General features: G+C 47.2%; 5 protein-coding genes and 1 pseudogene across 5 annotated transcripts; all 6 read left to right on the top strand.

Moving 5' to 3' along the window:
- Positions 1 to 2,394: 2,394 nt before the first annotated feature.
- On the top strand, positions 2,395 to 3,327 carry LOC114846935 (olfactory receptor 11A1-like). The gene has a single exon (XM_029136179.1). It carries the CDS (start codon positions 2,395 to 2,397, stop codon positions 3,325 to 3,327), a length of 933 nt encoding a protein of 310 aa, XP_028992012.1.
- A 488-nt stretch (positions 3,328 to 3,815) lies between these two features.
- Positions 3,816 to 4,727, top strand: LOC114847272 (olfactory receptor 11A1-like). The gene has a single exon (XM_029136817.1). The coding sequence runs from the start codon at positions 3,816 to 3,818 to the stop codon at positions 4,725 to 4,727; it is 912 nt and encodes a 303-aa protein (XP_028992650.1).
- Positions 4,728 to 9,073: 4,346 nt separating this feature from the next.
- LOC114846934 (olfactory receptor 5AC2-like) lies at positions 9,074 to 10,027 on the top strand (annotated as a pseudogene).
- Positions 10,028 to 14,804: 4,777 nt separating this feature from the next.
- LOC114847271 (olfactory receptor 2T27-like) lies at positions 14,805 to 15,731 on the top strand. Its single transcript, XM_029136816.1, has one exon. It carries the CDS (start codon positions 14,808 to 14,810, stop codon positions 15,729 to 15,731), a length of 924 nt encoding a protein of 307 aa, XP_028992649.1. The 5' UTR covers positions 14,805 to 14,807.
- An 898-nt stretch (positions 15,732 to 16,629) lies between these two features.
- On the top strand, positions 16,630 to 17,547 carry LOC114846933 (olfactory receptor 6N2-like). Its single transcript, XM_029136178.1, has one exon. It carries the CDS (start codon positions 16,630 to 16,632, stop codon positions 17,545 to 17,547), a length of 918 nt encoding a protein of 305 aa, XP_028992011.1.
- A 616-nt stretch (positions 17,548 to 18,163) lies between these two features.
- Positions 18,164 to 19,105, top strand: LOC114846932 (olfactory receptor 52A1-like). The gene has a single exon (XM_029136177.1). It carries the CDS (start codon positions 18,164 to 18,166, stop codon positions 19,103 to 19,105), a length of 942 nt encoding a protein of 313 aa, XP_028992010.1.

Raw genomic sequence — 19,105 nt, 5'->3', positions numbered from 1 at the left:
GTGCATAAATGTAAATTTTAAATATAAATTTAAATGTAAATGTTAAATGATAAATGTAAATGTAAACGTTAAATGTAAGTGTTAAATGATCGCCGGGTGTAAAACTGAATATTTAAGTAGACTCCACCCCTATGGTCCTAGATCAGTGACACAGACTCAAACACGTCAAACAGTACGCATAGCTCTGCCCACACCTGACTCTGGATCGGTGGACGACAATACTTGCAAGAAACCTGAAGTCGAAGCCATCATGGCCGCCAGCTCCGACTCCCTCCCGTTAGTGGAGATTGAATCCTGCTGTAACGGCAGGTGTGCGGGCTGAGGCTCCGCTTCAAACTGCTTTTCTGTCGTAAACACCATTAATGAGGAGTTAAGTAGGTTTAAATAAAATATTTCTGTGGCGCTGGTGGAGAATTAGAATTACCCGGACCACCAGGAGCTCTAGGAGCAGTCCCTTAGCTGGTGTCCCCAAAGCCCGTAACCTCTTCCTGGAGGTCGTCGGAAACCGAAGCTGAAACTGTAACGACCTCCTCCTGGAAGCCAGTGGAAACCGAAGCTGAAACTGGAATGACCTCCTCCTAGAGGCCGACAGGAACCGGAGATGGAACAACCTCCTCCTGAAGGCCGACAGGAACCGGAGCGGGAACGACCTCCTCCTGGAGGTCGGCGGGAATCGAAGCTGAAACTGGAACGACCTCCTCCTGGAGGCCGACAGGAACCAGAGCGGGAACGACCTCCTCCTGGAGGTCGGCGGGACCCGCGGCAGAAGCGACCCCCTCCTGGAGGTCGTCAAGAACAGGAACGGCGTCCTTAGTGGAGCCGGCGGGAACTAGAACGGCGTCCTCAGTGGAGCCGACAGGAACTAGAATGACCTCTTCAGTGCCGACGGGAACTGGAACGACCTCTTCAGGGCCGACGGGAACTGGAACGACCTCTTCAGGGCCGACGGGAAATGGAGCGGCGTCCTCACTGGAGCCGACGGGAACGGGAGCGGCATCCTCACTGTAGCCGACGGGAACGGGAGCGGCCTCCTTACTGGAGCCGACGGGAACGGGAGCGGCCTACTCTCTGGAGCCGACAGTGCTGCTCGCGGCCGTCTGGCTCAGGTGGGGAACCGGGTCTGACCGGGCAAGAACTGACGTGACTGATCTGAAACCTGAACGCGACTCGACTGGGCTGTTTCCTTCTACCTCCTCTGTCCAATAACCTCCCATCATTGTCCCATGTTTAACTAACCTTGTCTCTTTCTCTCCAGTAGTTGTGCTTCTTCCCCCCCCCCCCCCAAACTCTCTCTCCCTCTCTGTCCTCACCTACAGGTATCATAGGACTCAAAGTTTGGTGTCTGTGATGGGCAGCTGCGGATCCAACCATCCTGCCTGTATCCAGTCCCTGGTCCAACCATCCTGCCTGTGCTCTGTTGTTGCTTGTTGTTGCTTGTTGTTGTTGTTGTTGCTGTGATTTTCTTTCTCTCCGCCCACATCCAGTCTGGTTCTGCTGGAGGTTTCTTCCTCGTTAGAGAGGGAGTTTTTCCACTCCACTGTTGCTGTCAAATTAAATGCTTGCTGTATGTGGGATTTGTTGGGTTTAGTTGTGTGAGGTTTTAAACCTTACTTTGTAAAGTGCCTTGAAATAACTTTGTTGTGATTTGGCGCTATATAAATAAAATTGAATTGAATTGAAACCCCTCACAGGTGTCTAGGAAAACGAATCAATGTGCAGAAATCAGCCAATGGGCGTGCAGGTCCCACTCACCAACACTGCTTGACAGACAAAGTCATTCTGGTGTAACACGGCATTATGAAATAAATACGGCACTGGGGAAAAGCGCATTGTGCAATAAAAGCTGACTTTGAAAAAAAGACATTTTAAAAATAAAAACTTCTGGTTTTAAATAAAAGCAGATGTAATATTTTCTATTATTATGACAATAATCATTATGACATATATTTTTCATAATAATCAGCAGATTCCTCCTTGAACCGCCGCCTTATCATGGTGGAGGACTCTGTGTGCCCGAATGACCCTGGCTTTTTCGCCAGGTCACCCTTGTAAATGAGATATTGGTTGCAACAGGTCATTAAACTAATGTTAAACAAAGAAAAAGAACAAGTTTACCACATGATGCAGATCAAACAGCTTAGTGATGTGACATCCACAGACTGACACAGTGTTGCTGTGGTCAGGTCTCCAGAGCTTCCAAAGGTCATTCGCAGGCGTTTAATGAGCTCCATGGAGGGTGATGCAGTCTGATAAAAGGCAGCTGTTCACTTGCTCAAGCTTCCGAAGATCTCAGGTGGAGAAGCCACAATCATGCAAGAGTCTTTAAAGTGAAACGTTCGCTTGGTTTAAGTATTTTCTGTCTGTTTTAATAGTTGCTAAGATTTGACCTTCTGAATGGACGAAGAGCTGAATGTAACATATTTAACTCTAGATGGTCATGTGGAAGTTTCTAAGTACAGGTACCTCTACTTCATGACTTTCTTGTTGGTGTACGTCCTGATTCTGTGCAGTAACTGTACTGTAGTTTACCTGATCTGGAAAAAAACAGACCTCCATGAGCCCATGTACGTCTTCATAGCTGCTCTGTTACTCAACTCTGTTCTTCTCAGTACCAACATCTACCCAAAGCTGCTGCTGGACTTTCTGTCAGACACACAGGTCATCTCTCATCAGGCCTGTCTGCTCCAGTATTCTCTGATCTACTTGTTGGGTAGCTCAGAGTTCTTGCTGCTGGCGACCATGGCCTACGACAGATACGTGTCCATCTGCAAACCTCTGCACTATCAGTCCATCATGAGGAGGACGACCGTCTGTGTGTTTCTGGCTGCAGCTTGGCTCTTGCCTGCCTGTCAACAGGCTGGATTATCCACTCTAAGCGCTCAGCAGAAGCTGTGCAGCTTCACTCTGAAATTCATTTTCTGTAATAACTCAATCTACCAACTGTTCTGTGTAACATCTAGAGCCATAACTGTTGTCGGTTTGTTTATTCTGTTAAATGTTGTCATTGTCCCTGTGATCTTCATCGTGTTCACCTACACCAGGATCCTTCTCATTTGTTACCGCAGCAGTGCAGACGTGAGGAGGAAAGCTGCTCACACCTGTTTACCTCACCTGCTGGTTCTCAGCAACTACTTCTGCCTGTTTATGTATGAAGTCATCACAGTTCGTCTGAATTACGAGTTTCCAAAAACTGCTCGTTTGATCATGAGTTTACAATTGGTTCTGTATAATCCTCTGTTCAATCCATTTATCTACGGACTGAAAATGAAAAAGATTCACAAACATCTGAAGAGACTGTTCTGCCAAGATAAAGTGACCCGATGTTAGTGAAATAAACATTGTCCTGTAACTCAGACATATCTTTGTATTTTATCTATCCAGCCATCCATTTTCTACCGTTTATTCTCATTGGGGGCCGTGGCAGTGCTGGATCCCATTCAAGCTAACTGAGGGCGAGAGGCAGGGCAGATGAGAATCTAGCGTCAAAGAAGTGTTTGGATTCTTCCTAACATGTGTAACATCATTATTTCCAGGTGAACTGAGAGTTTCTAATGGCTACACAGGTAGTGTGTGAGGCTGCTGTGGTAGTGGTAGCAGGAGGGTTAATTAGATCCATGGAGGCTGCATCAGTCCAATATAAACCAGAGGGGCTGGCAAATTGGCCTCTTTGTCTGGATGCATGTGCATTTTAAAAGAAAAGTAAATAGGAGGAAGAACAAAGAAGAACAAACAACTGTAGAGAAACTGCTGCTGCAACAGTCAGCATGAAATCATCGGTTCCTGTGATATTTTCTAAGTAACTGGTGACGATCATCATGGCGGAAGAGCTGAATGTGACATATATAACTCTAGGTGGACACATAGAACTTCAGAAGTACAGCTACCTTTACTTTGTGACTTTCTTGTTGGTGTACATCCTGATTCTGTGCAGTAACTGTACTGTAGTTTACCTGATCTGGAAACAGCCAGACCTCCATGAGCCCATGTACGTGTTCATCGCTGCTCTGTTACTCAACTCTGTTCTTTTCAGCACCAACATCTACCCAAAGCTGCTGCTGGACTTTCTGTCAGACACACAGGTCATCTCTCACCAGGCCTGTCTGCTCCAGTTTCTGCTGTTTTATTCATTTGGCTATTCAGAGTTCTTGCTGCTGGCGGCCATGGCCTACGACAGATACGTGTCTATCTGCAAACCTCTGCACTATCAGTCCATCATGAGGAGGACGACCGTCTGTGTGTTTCTGGCTGCAGCTTGGCTCCTGCCTTTGTGTCAGATCGTGGCTTTAATTATCATGATATCTAATCAAAACCTCTGCAGCTTCACTCTGAAGCAAACTTTTTGCAACAACACAATTTACAAACTTTTCTGTGCAGCTTCAAGAACAATATCAGTTTATGGTGCGTTAATTTTACTAGACTCTGTTGGTTTTTCTGTGATCTTCATCGTGTTCACCTACACCAGGATCCTTCTCATTTGTTACCGCAGCAGTGCAGACGTGAGGAGGAAAGCTGCTCACACCTGTTTACCTCACCTGCTGGTTCTCAGCAACTACTTCTGCCTGTTCATGTATGAAGTCATTGCAGTTCGTCTGAATTACGAGTTTCCAAAAATTACTCGTTTAATCATGAGTTTACAGTTGGTTCTGTATAATCCTCTGTTCAATCCATTTATCTACGGACTGAAAATGAAGGAGATTCACAAACATCTGAAGAGACTGTTTTGTTGAATGTGTAATGTTAAGGGTACAGATGTGAGATTTGTAGAATGATTGTTTAAAGGTTTTTGCATTATGACTCAGGATGCAAATAGGTGAAACTTTATCAAAGGCTTACAAGTCTGTGAGCTACTTAAATTATATGTTTCAACCTGGAGGTTCTTTTAATTAATAAAGAACACAGGAGGATTTTACAGAAGATGAGTAACGAGGTCAATGACAACTCAAGCAGCAATAAATGCTCCTGACAAGGTTTAAGTCATTGCCCGGATTTATTCTTGTGCTTTACAACCCTACTGAATCCACCAGCGGCAATGTTTAAAGGCCACATGCACCTTCCTTGGTGCTTCCCGCTGACAACGTCTACAAGGAGACAGACGCCCAGTGTTGCTGCAGAATCTCTCAAGATGTCACCAATACCAAAGACACGGGCAGAAATCACAGTCTGCGCCCATCACTGAACCACAGTCTGCGCCCGTCACTGAACCACAGTCTGTCCCAGGGCTCATGCCTCAGTCCGCCACAAACGCTGTTTCCCTATCCCGGTGGTCCTCGGCTGCACAGGTTCCCAAGCCACACCTGAACACCGCGGCTCTTGTCACCTGGCAGGCTCCAGTGCACCAATCGTGCCCAGTTGAAGCCCCTGTGCAGTCATCTTGCTCCAGTCCTGCTACAGTTCAACCTCCACAGTCGGCTCAAGCACCAGTCTGGCATCCACATCTGTTTCCAGATTTCTAGCCCTGTTGCAGTAGTCAGTTGCCCGGTCACACCAAATTTCAGCCCTGTCGTGTGCAACTCCTGTTCAGGCTTTAGCCCAGTCTGCACGTTTTGCTCAAGCTCCAGCTCCGCCACAGTAGAAGCCAAGGAGGCCGTTGTTGTCCATGTTGGCCCAGAAGAGGTTTCTGGTGGTTCGGCGTTGACCACGTCTGCCTCAGTTCCTGGTGGTTTGGCGCTTACCATGTCTGTCCTGGCTCCGGATAACCCTGCGAAGACCATGTCCGCTCATGCTCCACGTCTGGGTTAGTCTCTGGTTCTGGCTCCGGCGTCTCATTTGTCTTCATCCCCGGCTTGTCTCTTTGGCTCTGGTGTCTTGTCTGGTTCCCGTTCTTCATCACCTCTCGTCTCTGGCTCTGGTTCCGGCTCCACGTCTGTCCTCGTCTCTGGCTCGTCAGCTGTGGGACGGCGCTGACCCCCCAGTGCTCACCGTATGGCCCAGCGGCTGCTGAGCTGAGACTCTCCTCGCCACCACTCCTGAGTGGGTGGTTTGGACTGTGTGTTGCTCATGTTTGGACCTTGTTTGGGACTCTCTCTATGGATTTGGTTATGGACTTACCTCAGGAACTTGTAGTTAGGTTCATGTCTTGCCTTGTTTTTTTTTGTTTTTTTTGAGCCCTCCTCCTGTCCTCCCTTCGCCCACCCTGTTTCTGTCTGTTCTGTCACAGTCTGGACTTTTGTGTGCCATTTTTGACATTTCCTCTTTTGTTTCTGCTGTTTTTGTGGAATTACTCCCCATTAAACTGACATTCAAGCTAGTTTTGTCTCCGACTGTGCATGTGGGTCCTGCACCACGCTCGCTTCCTGACATACTCAAATATTTATCTGTACAGATAACACAGCTGATAGATTCCTACATGCATTCTGGTCATGTTCACCTGTTCAGAAATTTTGGCAAAGAGTATGTGAACCCTTGTCAACCCGGTTAAGGTGTCCAATCCCAGGGGCCCCTGCACTTTGTCTTCTAGCAGATCTAAGTGGGCTTGACCTAGAGACAAACTCATCACACACACTTTATTCTGCCCTCTGTGTCGCAAAGAAAGTCATCCTTATGAACTGGAAAACTAAAAAAAATTAAGAATTATTCAGTACCTGAACAGCTTGTTATATTACACCACCTTAGACACATTATCTGCTTCGTCAAATCAATAACCAAAACTATACTCTGATCGATTCCATTTCCAGGTAGGGATGTGTGGAGCTCGGAAGCTGCGTCATGTCTGGCACAGTGGTGGGGGGGGTGACTGGTGGTTGGGAGTGCCTGCCTACGTAAGGAACCAGGACAACGGGGCTGGTGGATTCTGGGCTGGCCGCATGGGTCCCCTGCAGTGGGGGTGTGGGGGCTGCTGAGACCAGCGGTCCTGTGCCGGAGTAGGGCCATTTTGAGGGTTGGCGTGTGTCTGTCTCAGGGAGCGGAGGCGGGCCTCCCTGCCGGTGTGCGGGGGCGGACCTGGGGGTGGAGACCTGGGTGACCTGTGTCTCCCCTGGGGCGCTGCCCCTGCTCAGGTGGGACGCTGCCTGCCCTAGCGGTCCGACGCCCTCTGGTAACTGCTCGGGCCTGTTGCGATGGGGGTTGGCGGACTACTTGGACTGCGACCTTCATTGGGCCCTGGGCGGAGGTTGGCCATCAATGCACAACCGCAGAGTATGTGTGTAGGTTTGAGTGTAGCACTACATGGGGCGAGCATGGGCATACTTGAGCGAGAGAATGGGTAAGTGTGAAAGAAGAGTGAGGATGGCTCTGGCTGTGCTGCATGTGGTTCCTGGGCAGTAGTACTGCGGTCTGTCTCTTCCTGGCTAGAGGTTGTGGGGGGCGGTGGGATGGGTAGCAGAGCTAGTCGGGAACCTTGGACAGAGCGGACAGAGCCTTCACATTGATGGCTCTGTCTGCTGGACCCCTCGGAGGAACTGTCAATCTCCCTAAGTTCCTCATACTTAGCCACATGCACATACATTTAGGGCCGGGGGTGGGCTCTTTCACTGGGGCTTGGGGTGAGGCCATTTGTGGCCTCGCCCACTGGTCCTGGTGGAGAGATCACCGCCCAGTTTTAACTGCAAAAAGACATTTAGGGTAAGGGGGGGCACTGTCCGGGGATCACACCGTCAGCCAGCGGTCGTGCTCCTGGAGGTGTCACCCACTTTCAGTGCACTGTAGTTCCACACACTCACGTTCAAGTTGGGTTGCAGGGTTCTGGGGTGCCTTTTCCGCTGCCCTCTGCTTCTCCCGGGTTGGCAGAGTTGGGCGGGGCTCGGGAGGAGCTGCGGTCCCTGCCTGGGCCACATGGACGGCAGGCCAGATACCTAGGGCTCCACCCTCCCACTGGGGGGAGTGTTTGCCCCTGGTTCTCATGGGGTGGACAGCGTTGACCCATGGTGTAGAATGGGAGGCGGAGCCTTTAGCTACCAAGCTCCTCTCCTGTGGAACCAGCTCCTTGTTTACTGGCAATGGTTGTTAGTCACAGGAACCATCTCTTACTTACTAAGCTGCAATAGACATACAGTAGACTGCTTGGGGACTTTATTTATACAAAGAGTTCCTCTGTTTCCTTTTATCTCTTCTATCCAATAACCTTCTATCATTGTTCCATGTTTAACTAACCTTCTCTTTTTCTCTCCAGTAGTTGTGCTTCTCCCCTGCTCCCCCCCCCCCCACTCTGTCCTCTCCTACAGGTATCATTGGACTCTATGTGTCTGTGATGGGCAGCTGCAGATTCAACCATCCTGCCTGTGCTCTGTTGTTGCTTGTTGTTGTTGCTGTTGCTTCTCTCTCTCTCTCCCCTCACCCCAACCGGTCAAGGCAGATGACCGCCCACATCCAGCCTGGTTCTGCTGGAGGTTTCTTCCTCATTAGAGAGGGTGTTTTTCCTCTCCACTGTTGCTGTCAAAGTTGCTGTCAAAGTGTAATTAAAGTATGTGGAATCTTTTGGGTTTAGCTATGTAAGGTCTTAAACCTTACCTTTACCCTACCTACAAGATAACCTTGTTCTGATTTTGAATAAATAAAATTGAATTGAATTGAATTAAATTGAACCTGTTCAGCTGGCTTCTAAAACACCTGAGAAATATGTTCCTGGTCACACAGTCACATGGATGCACAGCATCTTTGAGAACAAACACAGAACCCCTGGTCCAAAATACATACAAGAAACAGCCAACGGGAAACTAAACATAATGCACTGAGGAACAGCTGAGCCTAATGTAGCCTAGCAAACAAGATCACTGCAACATGGCAAGGCATTACAACAGGTTATGAGTAGTTCAGACACTGTCAGACACCTGGCAAATAGGGGAGTAGCAACAGGAACAACATGTAATACTTCAATGATCCTGCAGGATGAAGCTGAGCAGGAGATTTTTAAACAATATATAATGAAGGCTGGGAGGCTGCCCCTAAGTCATAGCCGTGTTTACCTGTTATGGCTTTTTGTTAGAGACCCATGGAGGCTGAATCAGCTGTATAAACAACATCTCTCTATACAGACTAAGGGAAATGAGCACAAGCAACATCAGGCAGGTCAGACAAACTCAGTCATTACTTGAAAGTGAAACCTCTGCTTCTATATGATTTAGGTCATGCAAATTTATCAATGGAGGAAGAACTGAACTCAACTTATATAATAATAATTCTTGACGGACATGTGGAGCTTCACAGGTTCAGGTACCTCTACTTCATGGTGGTTCTCACAGTGTACATCCTGATTCTGTGCAGTAACTGTACTGTAGTTTACCTGATCTGGAAACAGCCAACCCTCCATGAGCCCACGTACGTGTTTATTGCTGCTCTTTTACTCAACTCTGTTCTTCTCAGTACCAACATCTACCCAAAGCTGTTGCTGGACTTTCTGTCAGACACACAGGTCATCTCTCATCAGACCTGTCTGCTCCAGTTTTTCCTGTTTTATACTTTGGGCTGGCTCAGAGTTCCTGCTGCTGACGACCATGGCCTACGACAGATATGTGTCCATCTACAAACCTCTGCTCTACCAGTTTATCATGAGGAAACAAGGTATCATCACTATCCTGGCGTTAGCTTGGATTCTGCCTGCCTGCCATCTCGTCGACCTTGTTATCATCAGCGCTCAGCAGAAACTTTGCAAGTTCAGGCTTAGAGTCATTTTCTGTAATAACTCAATCTACAAACTGTTCTGTGTGGCTTCAAGAACAACAACCATCTATGGCCAGTGGTTTTGCTAAATATCGTTGTTCTCCCTGTGATCTTCATTGTGTTCACCTACACCAGGATCCTTCTCATTTGTTACCACAGCAGTGCAGACGTGAGAAGGAAAGCTGCTCACACCTGTTTACCTCACCTGCTGGTTCTCAACAACTACTTCTTCTTGGTAATGTATGATGTTATTACAGTTTGACTGGAATCAGATTTTCCTAAAAGTGCTTGTTTGATCATGACTTTGCAGTTGGTTCTGTATAATCCTTTGTTCAACCCCATAATATATAGTTAAAAAATGAAGGGAATTCCTAGACACCTTAAGAGGTTGTTCTGTGCAGAACAAATAAAACTAGATAAAACAATTCCATAGGAAACTGCACAGTGAATGCTGCCATTGTCAAGAACACACGGATGAGGACCCAAATGCACAGCGCAACACAGCTTGACGGTGGTAAAAGGATAGTTTATTCCAGGTTACAGGGTCCAGATCAGGCAGAGTCAAACACGGGAGGTTATACGAGATTAACAAGGTCAGGCAGAGACGGCGTCAGGGACAGGCAAGGTTCGTACACGAGAGACTGATTTACCATACCAAATCGTCAGGCATAGAATCATGGTCAGGCAGGCAGACAAGGTCGGTAACAGGCAGAGCAGAAGACCAGGACAGACAAGGCAGGCAGGGGCTAGGCAGACTCGGAATCAGAGGTCAAAAACAAGATACACGGTGCACGACAAGACTAGATCACTGAACGCTGGAAAGTGGTGATAACACGCAACAATCTGGCAAGTTACAAGAGTGAGAGGTGGAGCTTAAATACGAGGCGGGCTGATAGCAGATGAGGTGCAGGTGTGGATAACGAGAACCGATACTGACAGGGAACAGCTGATGATGTGACGTTAGCAGGAAGTCCTTTCAACATAAAAACGGATATAAAGCCAGGACGTGACAGCCATGCTGAATGTATTCATGGAGAATTGCTGAAATGAGCTTAAACATTTAAGACAGCTGAAAATAGCTGATGCATGTAAAGCACAGATAAATGTATTTGAAGAGAATGAGTTTTTTAAACAGAGCTTAATGTTTGCAGAAGAATGTGAAGCAGCTGAATTTCAAATTGAGGAAGGTTGAAACAGATTTGCTAAAATTGAAGAACTGCTGAAAATACAGGAACACACAATATACCTAAATGTAACAAACATCTAAATCTCATAAATAAAGTTTTAAGTTAAAGAGATAAAAGAATAGCTTAAAGGCATGGAAACATTTAATACACCAGAGAGAGATAGCTGCAGAGGAAAAAGTTGGAGCTTTAGAGGAAACGTGTGTCGGTAATTGCTAAACAGTAAAAGAGTCTTAACTAGTCATAATAAACCAGATGAAAGCAGAAATACTGCTAAGGATTTGGATTGGTGATTTCATTTTGAAAGTATATGGAGGAAGACGGTGTGGGTAATTGCTAAATTGGATAATAGACTCATTAACTACTCACAATAAACCAGCTAAAAGCAGAAATATTGCTACAGTATATGTAGCTAAAGATTTAGATTGGTGCTCTTATTTTGAAAGGATATGGACAGAACGTGCAGGTAATTACTGAACTATAAAGTAGTCTTATTAAGTAGCCCTATTTAACCAGTCCAAACCAAAAAAACTTTTATTTTGAAAAAGGTGTGTGAACAGTTGCTAAACTGTAAAACAGTCTGTTTAATTAGCAGTCATTACCCACTCAGAGGCATAAAAATGACTTAAAAAGCTGATAAATTAAATTTCCATCCATCCATCCATCCATCCATCCATCCATCCATCCATCCATCCATCCATCCATCCATCCATCCATCCATCCATCCATCCATCCATCCATTTTCATCCGCTTATCCGGGGCCGGGTCGCGGGGGCAGCAGTCAAAGCAGAGAGTTCCAGACTTCCTTCTCCTTGGACAGTTCCTCCAGCTCTTCCGGTGGGACCCCAAGACGTTCCCAGGCCAGCCGAAAGACATAGTCTCTCCAGCGTGTCCTGGGTCCTTCTCTGGGCCTCCTACCGGTGGGACATGCCCGGAACACCTCCCCAGGAAGGCGTCCAGGAGGCATCCGAATCAGATGCCCGAGCCACCTCAACTGGCTCCTCTTGTGGAGGACTCTACTCCGAGCTCCTCCCGGCTGACAGATCTCCTCACCTTATGCCCAGGGAGCTTAGGGGAGCGCCCAGCCACTCTGCGGAGGAAGCTCATTTCACCCGCTTGTATCTGTGACCTTGCCCTTTTGGTCATGACCATGGCTGAGGGTAGGAACGTAGATTGACCGGTAAATTGAGAGCTTTGCCTTTCGGCTCAGGTCCCACTTCACCATGATGGACCGATACACCGACCGCATTACTGCAGCCGCCACACCAATCCTTCTGTCAAACTCACGCTCCTTCCTTCCCTCACTCGTGAACAAGACCCCAAGATACTTAAACTCCTCCACTTGGGGCAGGAACTCTCCTCCAACCTGGAGAGAGCAAACCACCTTTTTCCGGTCGAGAACCATGGCCTCAGATTTGGAGGAACTGATTCTCATCCCAGCCGCTTCATACTCAGCTGCAAACTTTACCAGCGCAGGCTGGAGGTCCTGGCCTGATGAAGCCAACAGGACAACATCATCTGCAAAAAGCAGAGATGCTATCCTGTGGTCCCCAAACCAGACCCCCTTCGCCCTCTGGCTGCGCCTAGAAATTCTGTCCATTAAATAATGAACAGAACCTGTGACAAAGGGCAGCCCTGCCGAAGTCCAACATGCACCGGGAACAGGTCTGACTTACTGCTGGCAATGCAAACCAAGCTCCTGCTCCAGTTGTACATAGACCGAACAGCACTTAGCAAAGAGCCCTGGACTCCATACTCCCGGAGCACCCCCCACAGGATGTCACGAGGGACGCGTCGAATGCCTTCTCCAGATCCACAAAGACTGAGAAGTGTGATCCCCCTATAGTTGGAACACACTGTTCTGTCCTCCTTTTTGTGAAGAGGGACAACCACCCCAGTTGTCCAGTCCAGAGGAACTGTCCCCCTCGTCCACGCGATGTTGCAGAGGCGTGTCACCCAAGACAGCTCCACAACATCCAGAGACTTGAGGTACTCAGGACAGATCTCATCCACCCTCACTGCTCTGCCACCGAGGAGCTTACTAACTACCTCGGTTACCTTAGCCTGGGTGATGGGCAAGTCCGCTGCCTCTGTTTCCTCAGCAGAAGGCATGTCAAAGGGGTTGAGGAGATCCTCAAAGTACTCCTTCCACCGTCCAATAACATCCCCAGTTGAGGTCAACAGCTCCCCACCTCCACTGAAAACAGAGTTGGTAAAGAACTGCTTTCCCCTCCTGAGGCGCCGAACAGTTTGCAAGAATCTCTTTGAGGACGAGCGACAGTCCTCCTCCTTGGCCTCCCCGAACTCCTCCCAGGCACGAGTTTTCGGCGTCCACCACCGGGTTCGGGGATTACCACCACAAGAGGCACCGGATACCCTGCGTCCACAGCTCCAAACGGCCGCGTTGACGATGGAGACGGAGAACATGGTCCACTCGGACTTTATGTCTCCAACCTCCCTCGGAATCTGGTCGAAGCTCTCCTGGAGGTGTGAGTTAAAGGTCCGTCTGACAGAGTGTTCAGCCAGACGTTTCCAACAGACACTCATGATACATTTGGGCCTGCCAAGTTGTTCCAGCCTCCTTCCCTGTCAGCGGATCCCACTCACCACCAGGTGGTGATCAGTTGACAGCGTAGTTGACAGCCACCCGAAGGCGCAGGGAAGCGACCCTCTCGTCCACCGGGGAAAACTCCATCACATGGCGACTAAGCTGGGAAGCTATGAGCAAGCCCACACCAGCCCGCCGCCTCTCACCGCAGGCAACTCCAGAGTAGAAGACGGTCCAGCCCCTCTCAAGGAGTTGGGTTCCAGAGCCAGGCTGTGTGTGGAGGTAAGCCCTACTGTTTCTAGCTGGTACCGCTCGACCTCCTGCACAAGCTCAGGTTATATCCCAATAGCCAGATTGGTAATTGTTTTAATATGGGGTTGAAATTGATAATTTAGTAGACCTTCCCCAAAACCTTCTGTTATCTGACCATTTTTAATAACTTTTGAATTTACCATAAATAACCTTGCAGCAGCTGAGAAGAAATCTTACTATAGCAGATGTTTATCAGACGATGCTGTTACCAGATTCAAGCAGATGATTCCATCATCTTTTGCCTCATTTTCTTGTTGCTGCATCCTTCCACTCACCTGTGCCTTTTCCTCTGCACCTGCTGAGATACTCCAACTCATCCACTCATCCTTTGCTAGTCTGTTGACGTTACCAGGCAGTGCTACAATACTTTTTCAGTGTCACCAGGTCTTGTATTCTTTGTTGTTTGGTCTGCTTTGTTTAGTTTTGAGCTCTGATTTCCTTATGTCATATGTTTTTAGCCTTGCATTCTGTTGTACTCTGAGTTCTTAGTGCTTTTACTCCTGGTTGCAGAGTTACTATTGTTTAATGGGGTGTTTGGTTGAGCTTTTACCGAGTACCTTTTATTAAACTCTCTCTGTGAGCTAACTCTGGGTGTCCTTGGGTCTGTAACTTCATTCAAAGAGGGTTAGGGTAAGCTAAACTACGGTCTGCCATTTTGTGGTAGACTATAGTTTACCTCAAGATTTTCTGCCAGTTGCAGGAGTCCGGTCCCTCCCACTGACCAGGTCTCACTTGAGTTGAATAAGATGGTGAGTGAAGCCAGGCCTAGATTCTTCCCCGATCTTTACCTAGTTGGCTTCAGATGCCTAAGTTAACAGAATCCAGCCCAGTCTATCACAGCTTTAGGAGCCAGACGACTCATTGGGCTGCATCACAGGAGTAACATGTCTTCTTTGAGATTTATGATTTATTGATTTGACACATTCTACTGTGTCAAATATAATATAGCAGAGGAGGTGAGGCCTCCAGAGTCTGGTCCAGGTGTTTACATGTGGCTCAGCCAGGCAGAAGCTTTAATGAGCCCCATGGAGGGACGACATGTATAAAACCAGTTAAAAGTCTGCATCAAGGTCCAGTCGGTTGCCCTGAAATGTTGTTCAAAGGAATGGAATCCATATTTTCCTGTTTTGGAATCTGCTGCTTTGAATGGTCAACCTTTCATTGTTGTAATGGAAGAGTTTAATACAACATATTTAACTTTGGATGGACACGTGGAGCTTCACAGGTTCAGGTACCTCTACTTCTCGGTGGTTCTCACAGTGTACGTCCTGATTCTGTGCAGTAACTGCACTGTAGTTTACCTAATCTGCAAACAGCCAGACCTCCATGAGCCCATGTACGTGTTCATCGCTGCTCTGTTACTCAACTCTGTTCTTCTCAGTACCAACATCTACCCAAAGCTGCTAATGGACTTTCTGTCAGACACACAGGTCATCTCTCACCAGGCCTGTCTGCTCCAGTTTTTCCTGTTTTATGCCTTAGCTGGCTCAGAGTTCCTGCTGCTGGCAGCCATGGCCTACGACAGATACGTGTCCATCTGCAAACCTCTGCACTATCAATCCATCATGAGGAGGACGACCGTCTGTGTGGTTCTGGCTGCAGCTTGGCTCCTGCCTGCCTGCCATCTTGCAGCATTAGCAATAATGAGCTCCAGGCAGAAGCTGTGCAGCTTCACTCTGAATGTGATTTTTTGTAACAACACAATCTACAAACTGTTCTGTGCAGCTTCAACAGCAATAATATTTTTTGGTGTCTTCTTTTTACTAAATGTAGCAGTTCTCCCTGTGATTTTCATCATCTTCACCTACACCAGGATCCTTCTCATTTGTTACCGCAGCAGTGCAGACGTGAGGAGGAAAGCTGCTCACACCTGTTTACCTCACCTACTGGTTCTCAGCAACTATTTCTTCTTGTTAACATATGATGTTATTACCGTTCGACTGGAATCAGATTTTCCTAAAACTGCTCGTTTGATCATGACTTTGCAGTTGGTTCTGTATAATCCTCTGTTCAATCCCTTAATATATGGTTTAAAACTGAAGGGAATCTCCAAACACCTGAAGACGTTGTTCTGTTTACGGAACCTGAGCTAATGCTGCTGCTAATATCCTAATGGGATTTGCTCGAACAGCCTCTTCATTTTTGTTTTTGCTTCACGTGAATCGTGACTCTGGGAAATTTTTTGTCCTGTTGTTGAGTATGTGTCACTGCATCTGACCCATTTTAGTTGTTTTCTGTTTGTGAAAGCAGGTCGTGAACAGGAGAATCTTCATGTTTGTTTTTGTTGTTTTAAAATTGTTCCTCACAATTTCAGAATGAGAGGCAGTGCTGCTCCCTTATGTGTGGGCTCAAAACTAGAGTAGCTGAGTAAAGTCAGCTGCTGAGGTCGAGTGAGGCAGGTAGTCAGAAGCCGGATCTGAACTGTCAGCAGAGACAGAAGGCTCCAAAGCTGCTCCAGGATGGTCCTAATACGGGCCACATGCCCCATTCACACCACCCATCCCTGCCTCATACATTCAAGGATTATGAAGACACCTGAATTCATTGTAGACTCAGGAACTGTAACCTGGTGGCCTGGTGTAACCTGGTGAGAGTTGTACATGTGAAGTCAACGTGAAAACAACAGATTCATGAAATGTGACCTTTCACCTGGACTAGAACCGAAGCGTTAACAGGACCAGCTCCTGTGTTATGGGTTCAGGCCATTTGTTGTCAAGTTGTTGTGGCCTGGATATGGTTCGTCCTCCTCCCACTCTGCTGCTGCTCTGGTGGTTGCATCACCTACAGTAACTGGCCTCTAGAGTTAAATGAGAGCAAAGCAAGATAATAAAAAACAGCTTCCTCTGAGCTGGAGACAGTTTGTAAATACAGAGCTGCAAGATAAGGTAACAGATGCTTGGAGGATAGATATGACTTGATGTACATACTTTACAGCTTATATTACAGATGTAATATAAGCTGATATGTCCACAGTTTGTGTAAGAACCTTCAATGGATAATGTAAGCTATATAAGTCTTGATGGATACATAGAAATGAACAAATACAGGTGTTTCTACTTCCTGCTGCTGTTCACTGCCTATGTTCTGATTCTGTGCAGTAACTCCACCATCGTGTGTCTCATAGTGATTCACAGGAGCCTTCATGAACCCATGTACGTGTTCATCGCCGCTCTGTTGACCAACTCTCTTCTTTTCAGCTCTGCTCTTTATCCAAAGCTGCTGCTGGACGTTTTATCAGAGACACCGGTGGTGTCGTACCCAGTCTGCCTCTTGCAATGGTTCATCAGTTATTCTCTGTGTGGCTCAGAGTTTTTGCTCTTGTGTTTCATGGCCTACGACAGATACGTGTCCATCTGTCGACCTCTGCAGTACCCGACCCTGATGAGACAGAGGATGATCTGGGTTTTCCTGAGCGTGGCCTGGCTGCTGCCGGCCTGTCAGGTGGCGGTGCCGGTCAGACTCAGTGCTGAGGCCAGACTCTGTAATTATTCCTACAGAGGGATCATCTGCAGCAGCGCAGTTTACAGGCTGCACTGCGTCAGCTCTCCAGCGCTGCTGCTCTACGGACTGGTCGTCCTGGTGAACGTAATCGTGCTCCCTGTGATTTTCATCCTGTTCACTTATGTCAGGATTCTGATCATTTCCTACCGCAGCGGCAGAGACGTGAGGAGGAAAGCTGCTAACACCTGTTTACCTCACCTGCTGGTTCTAATCAACTACACTGCTTTGAGTGTGTGCAATGTTCTTCTGGCTCGAACAGAAGCTGTTTTTTCAAAAACTCTACTTTTCATATTGGCGTTACAAGTCATTTTAAACCACCCACTGTTGAATCCCATTGTATATGGAGTGAAAATGAAGGAAATACATAAACACCTCAGGAGGCTGTTGTTTCCAGATAAACGGCTTTAGTTTGGTTTGGTGTGATGTTAAAATGTACAAACTGTATCTGTGTTAGAAATAAATGACATATAATCATTCTCTGATGTTCTTCAGATGTTTTTCTTCTCATCGTGGTGCAATACATTGATTGTTTGGTTACTGGGTTTATGAGATGCACTGGAATAAAAGCTGTGAAATCTAAAGCTGAAGCCTGTGGGCTGAAGGAATGTGTTGGTGAATCCTCCACTTCTGCATCTCACTCCAGCTACATGTACAGTACATATGTAAATACTGGATAGAAACACCTTAACAGAAAAAAAAAACTGTGTTAGTAATCTGGGGAATGAGTGAGGTCATAATGAGCGAACAGCTGTGTCAGCAACAAAGCAAAGGGTCAGAGGTGAGAAAAATCCAAACATGCACAACGAGCACAGTTGTGGGAGCTTGGTAAGATCACTTGGCTCAGCACCGAAACAACTCTCTGTCCACGGGTCTGATGCTGCTTAGTCTTACTCCCAGCTTCGGTGTCCAGCCTCTAGAGGTTCAGTCTAATGAGATCCACAGTGAATAAATCAGCCAGGTACTGATCCACTGGACACTGTAGCTCAGCGGTAAACATACTCTAGACTCAGTTCATCAGCATTAAATGGATCTGAACAGCACGTACATCACCCTCGACGGGTACGTGGAGTTGTCTAAGTACAGGTGTCTCTACTTCCTGCTGCTGTTCACTGCCTATATTCTGATTCTGTGCAGTAACTCCACCATCATGTGTCTCATAGTGATTCACAGGAGCCTCCATGAGCCCATGTACGTGTTCATTGCCGCTCTGTTGACCAACTCACTTCTTTTCAGCTCCGCTCTTTATCCAAAGCTGCTGCTGGACGTTTTATCAGAGACACCGGTGGTGTCGTACCCAGTCTGCCTCTTCCAGTGGTTCATGTACTACACGTTGGGTGGCTCAGAGTTCCTGCTGCTGGCGGCCATGGCCTACGACAGATACGTGTCCATCTGTCGACCTCTGTTGTATCCCAGCATCATGAGGAAGGCCAATGTCTGTGTCTGCCTGCTTCTGGCCTGGCTGCTGCCTGTTTGTCATACAACAGCTGTAATTATAAGAAATGCACATGAGAAACTGTGTAGGTTCACTTTCACTGGGATCATATGTAACAGCACTGTTTACAAACTTCATTGTTTGACTTCAGTGGTGCTAAATATCTACGGGTTTGTAGTTCTGGTGAACATCTTGCTGCTCCCGTTGCTCTTCATCCTGTTCACCTACGTCAGGATTCTGATCATTTCCTACCGCAGCGGCAGAGACGTGAGGAGGAAAGCTGCTAACACCTGCTTACCTCACCTGCTGGTTCTCATCAGCTTCTCCTGTTTGGGTATCTATGATGTGCTTCTGGCTCGAATCGAGACTGATTTACCAAAAGTTTTGCGGTTAATTCTTTCTTTACAAGTCATTTTATATCATCCTCTGTTTAATCCTATCATATATGGAGTGAAAATGAAGGAAATATATAAACACATCATGAAGCTGTTCTGTTCAGACAGAAGGTTAAAATGTGCTAAAGTCCATCATTAG

This window comes from Betta splendens, chromosome 21, assembly GCF_900634795.4.
Source record: "Betta splendens chromosome 21, fBetSpl5.4, whole genome shotgun sequence".
In the NCBI taxonomy this organism is placed as follows: domain Eukaryota; kingdom Metazoa; phylum Chordata; class Actinopteri; order Anabantiformes; family Osphronemidae; genus Betta; species Betta splendens.
The sequence above is the reverse complement of the archived record's forward strand: the minus strand, read 5'-3'. Positions and strand labels throughout refer to the sequence as shown.

Excerpts from the sequence above, each read along its gene's own strand:
- LOC114846935 (XM_029136179.1), top strand. The coding sequence starts at position 2,395 with ATGGACGAAGAGCTGAATGTAACATATTTAACTCTAGATGGTCATGTG.
- LOC114847272 (XM_029136817.1), top strand. The coding sequence starts at position 3,816 with ATGGCGGAAGAGCTGAATGTGACATATATAACTCTAGGTGGACACATA.
- LOC114847271 (XM_029136816.1), top strand. The coding sequence starts at position 14,808 with ATGGAAGAGTTTAATACAACATATTTAACTTTGGATGGACACGTGGAG.
- LOC114846933 (XM_029136178.1), top strand. The coding sequence starts at position 16,630 with ATGGATAATGTAAGCTATATAAGTCTTGATGGATACATAGAAATGAAC.
- LOC114846932 (XM_029136177.1), top strand. The coding sequence starts at position 18,164 with ATGGATCTGAACAGCACGTACATCACCCTCGACGGGTACGTGGAGTTG.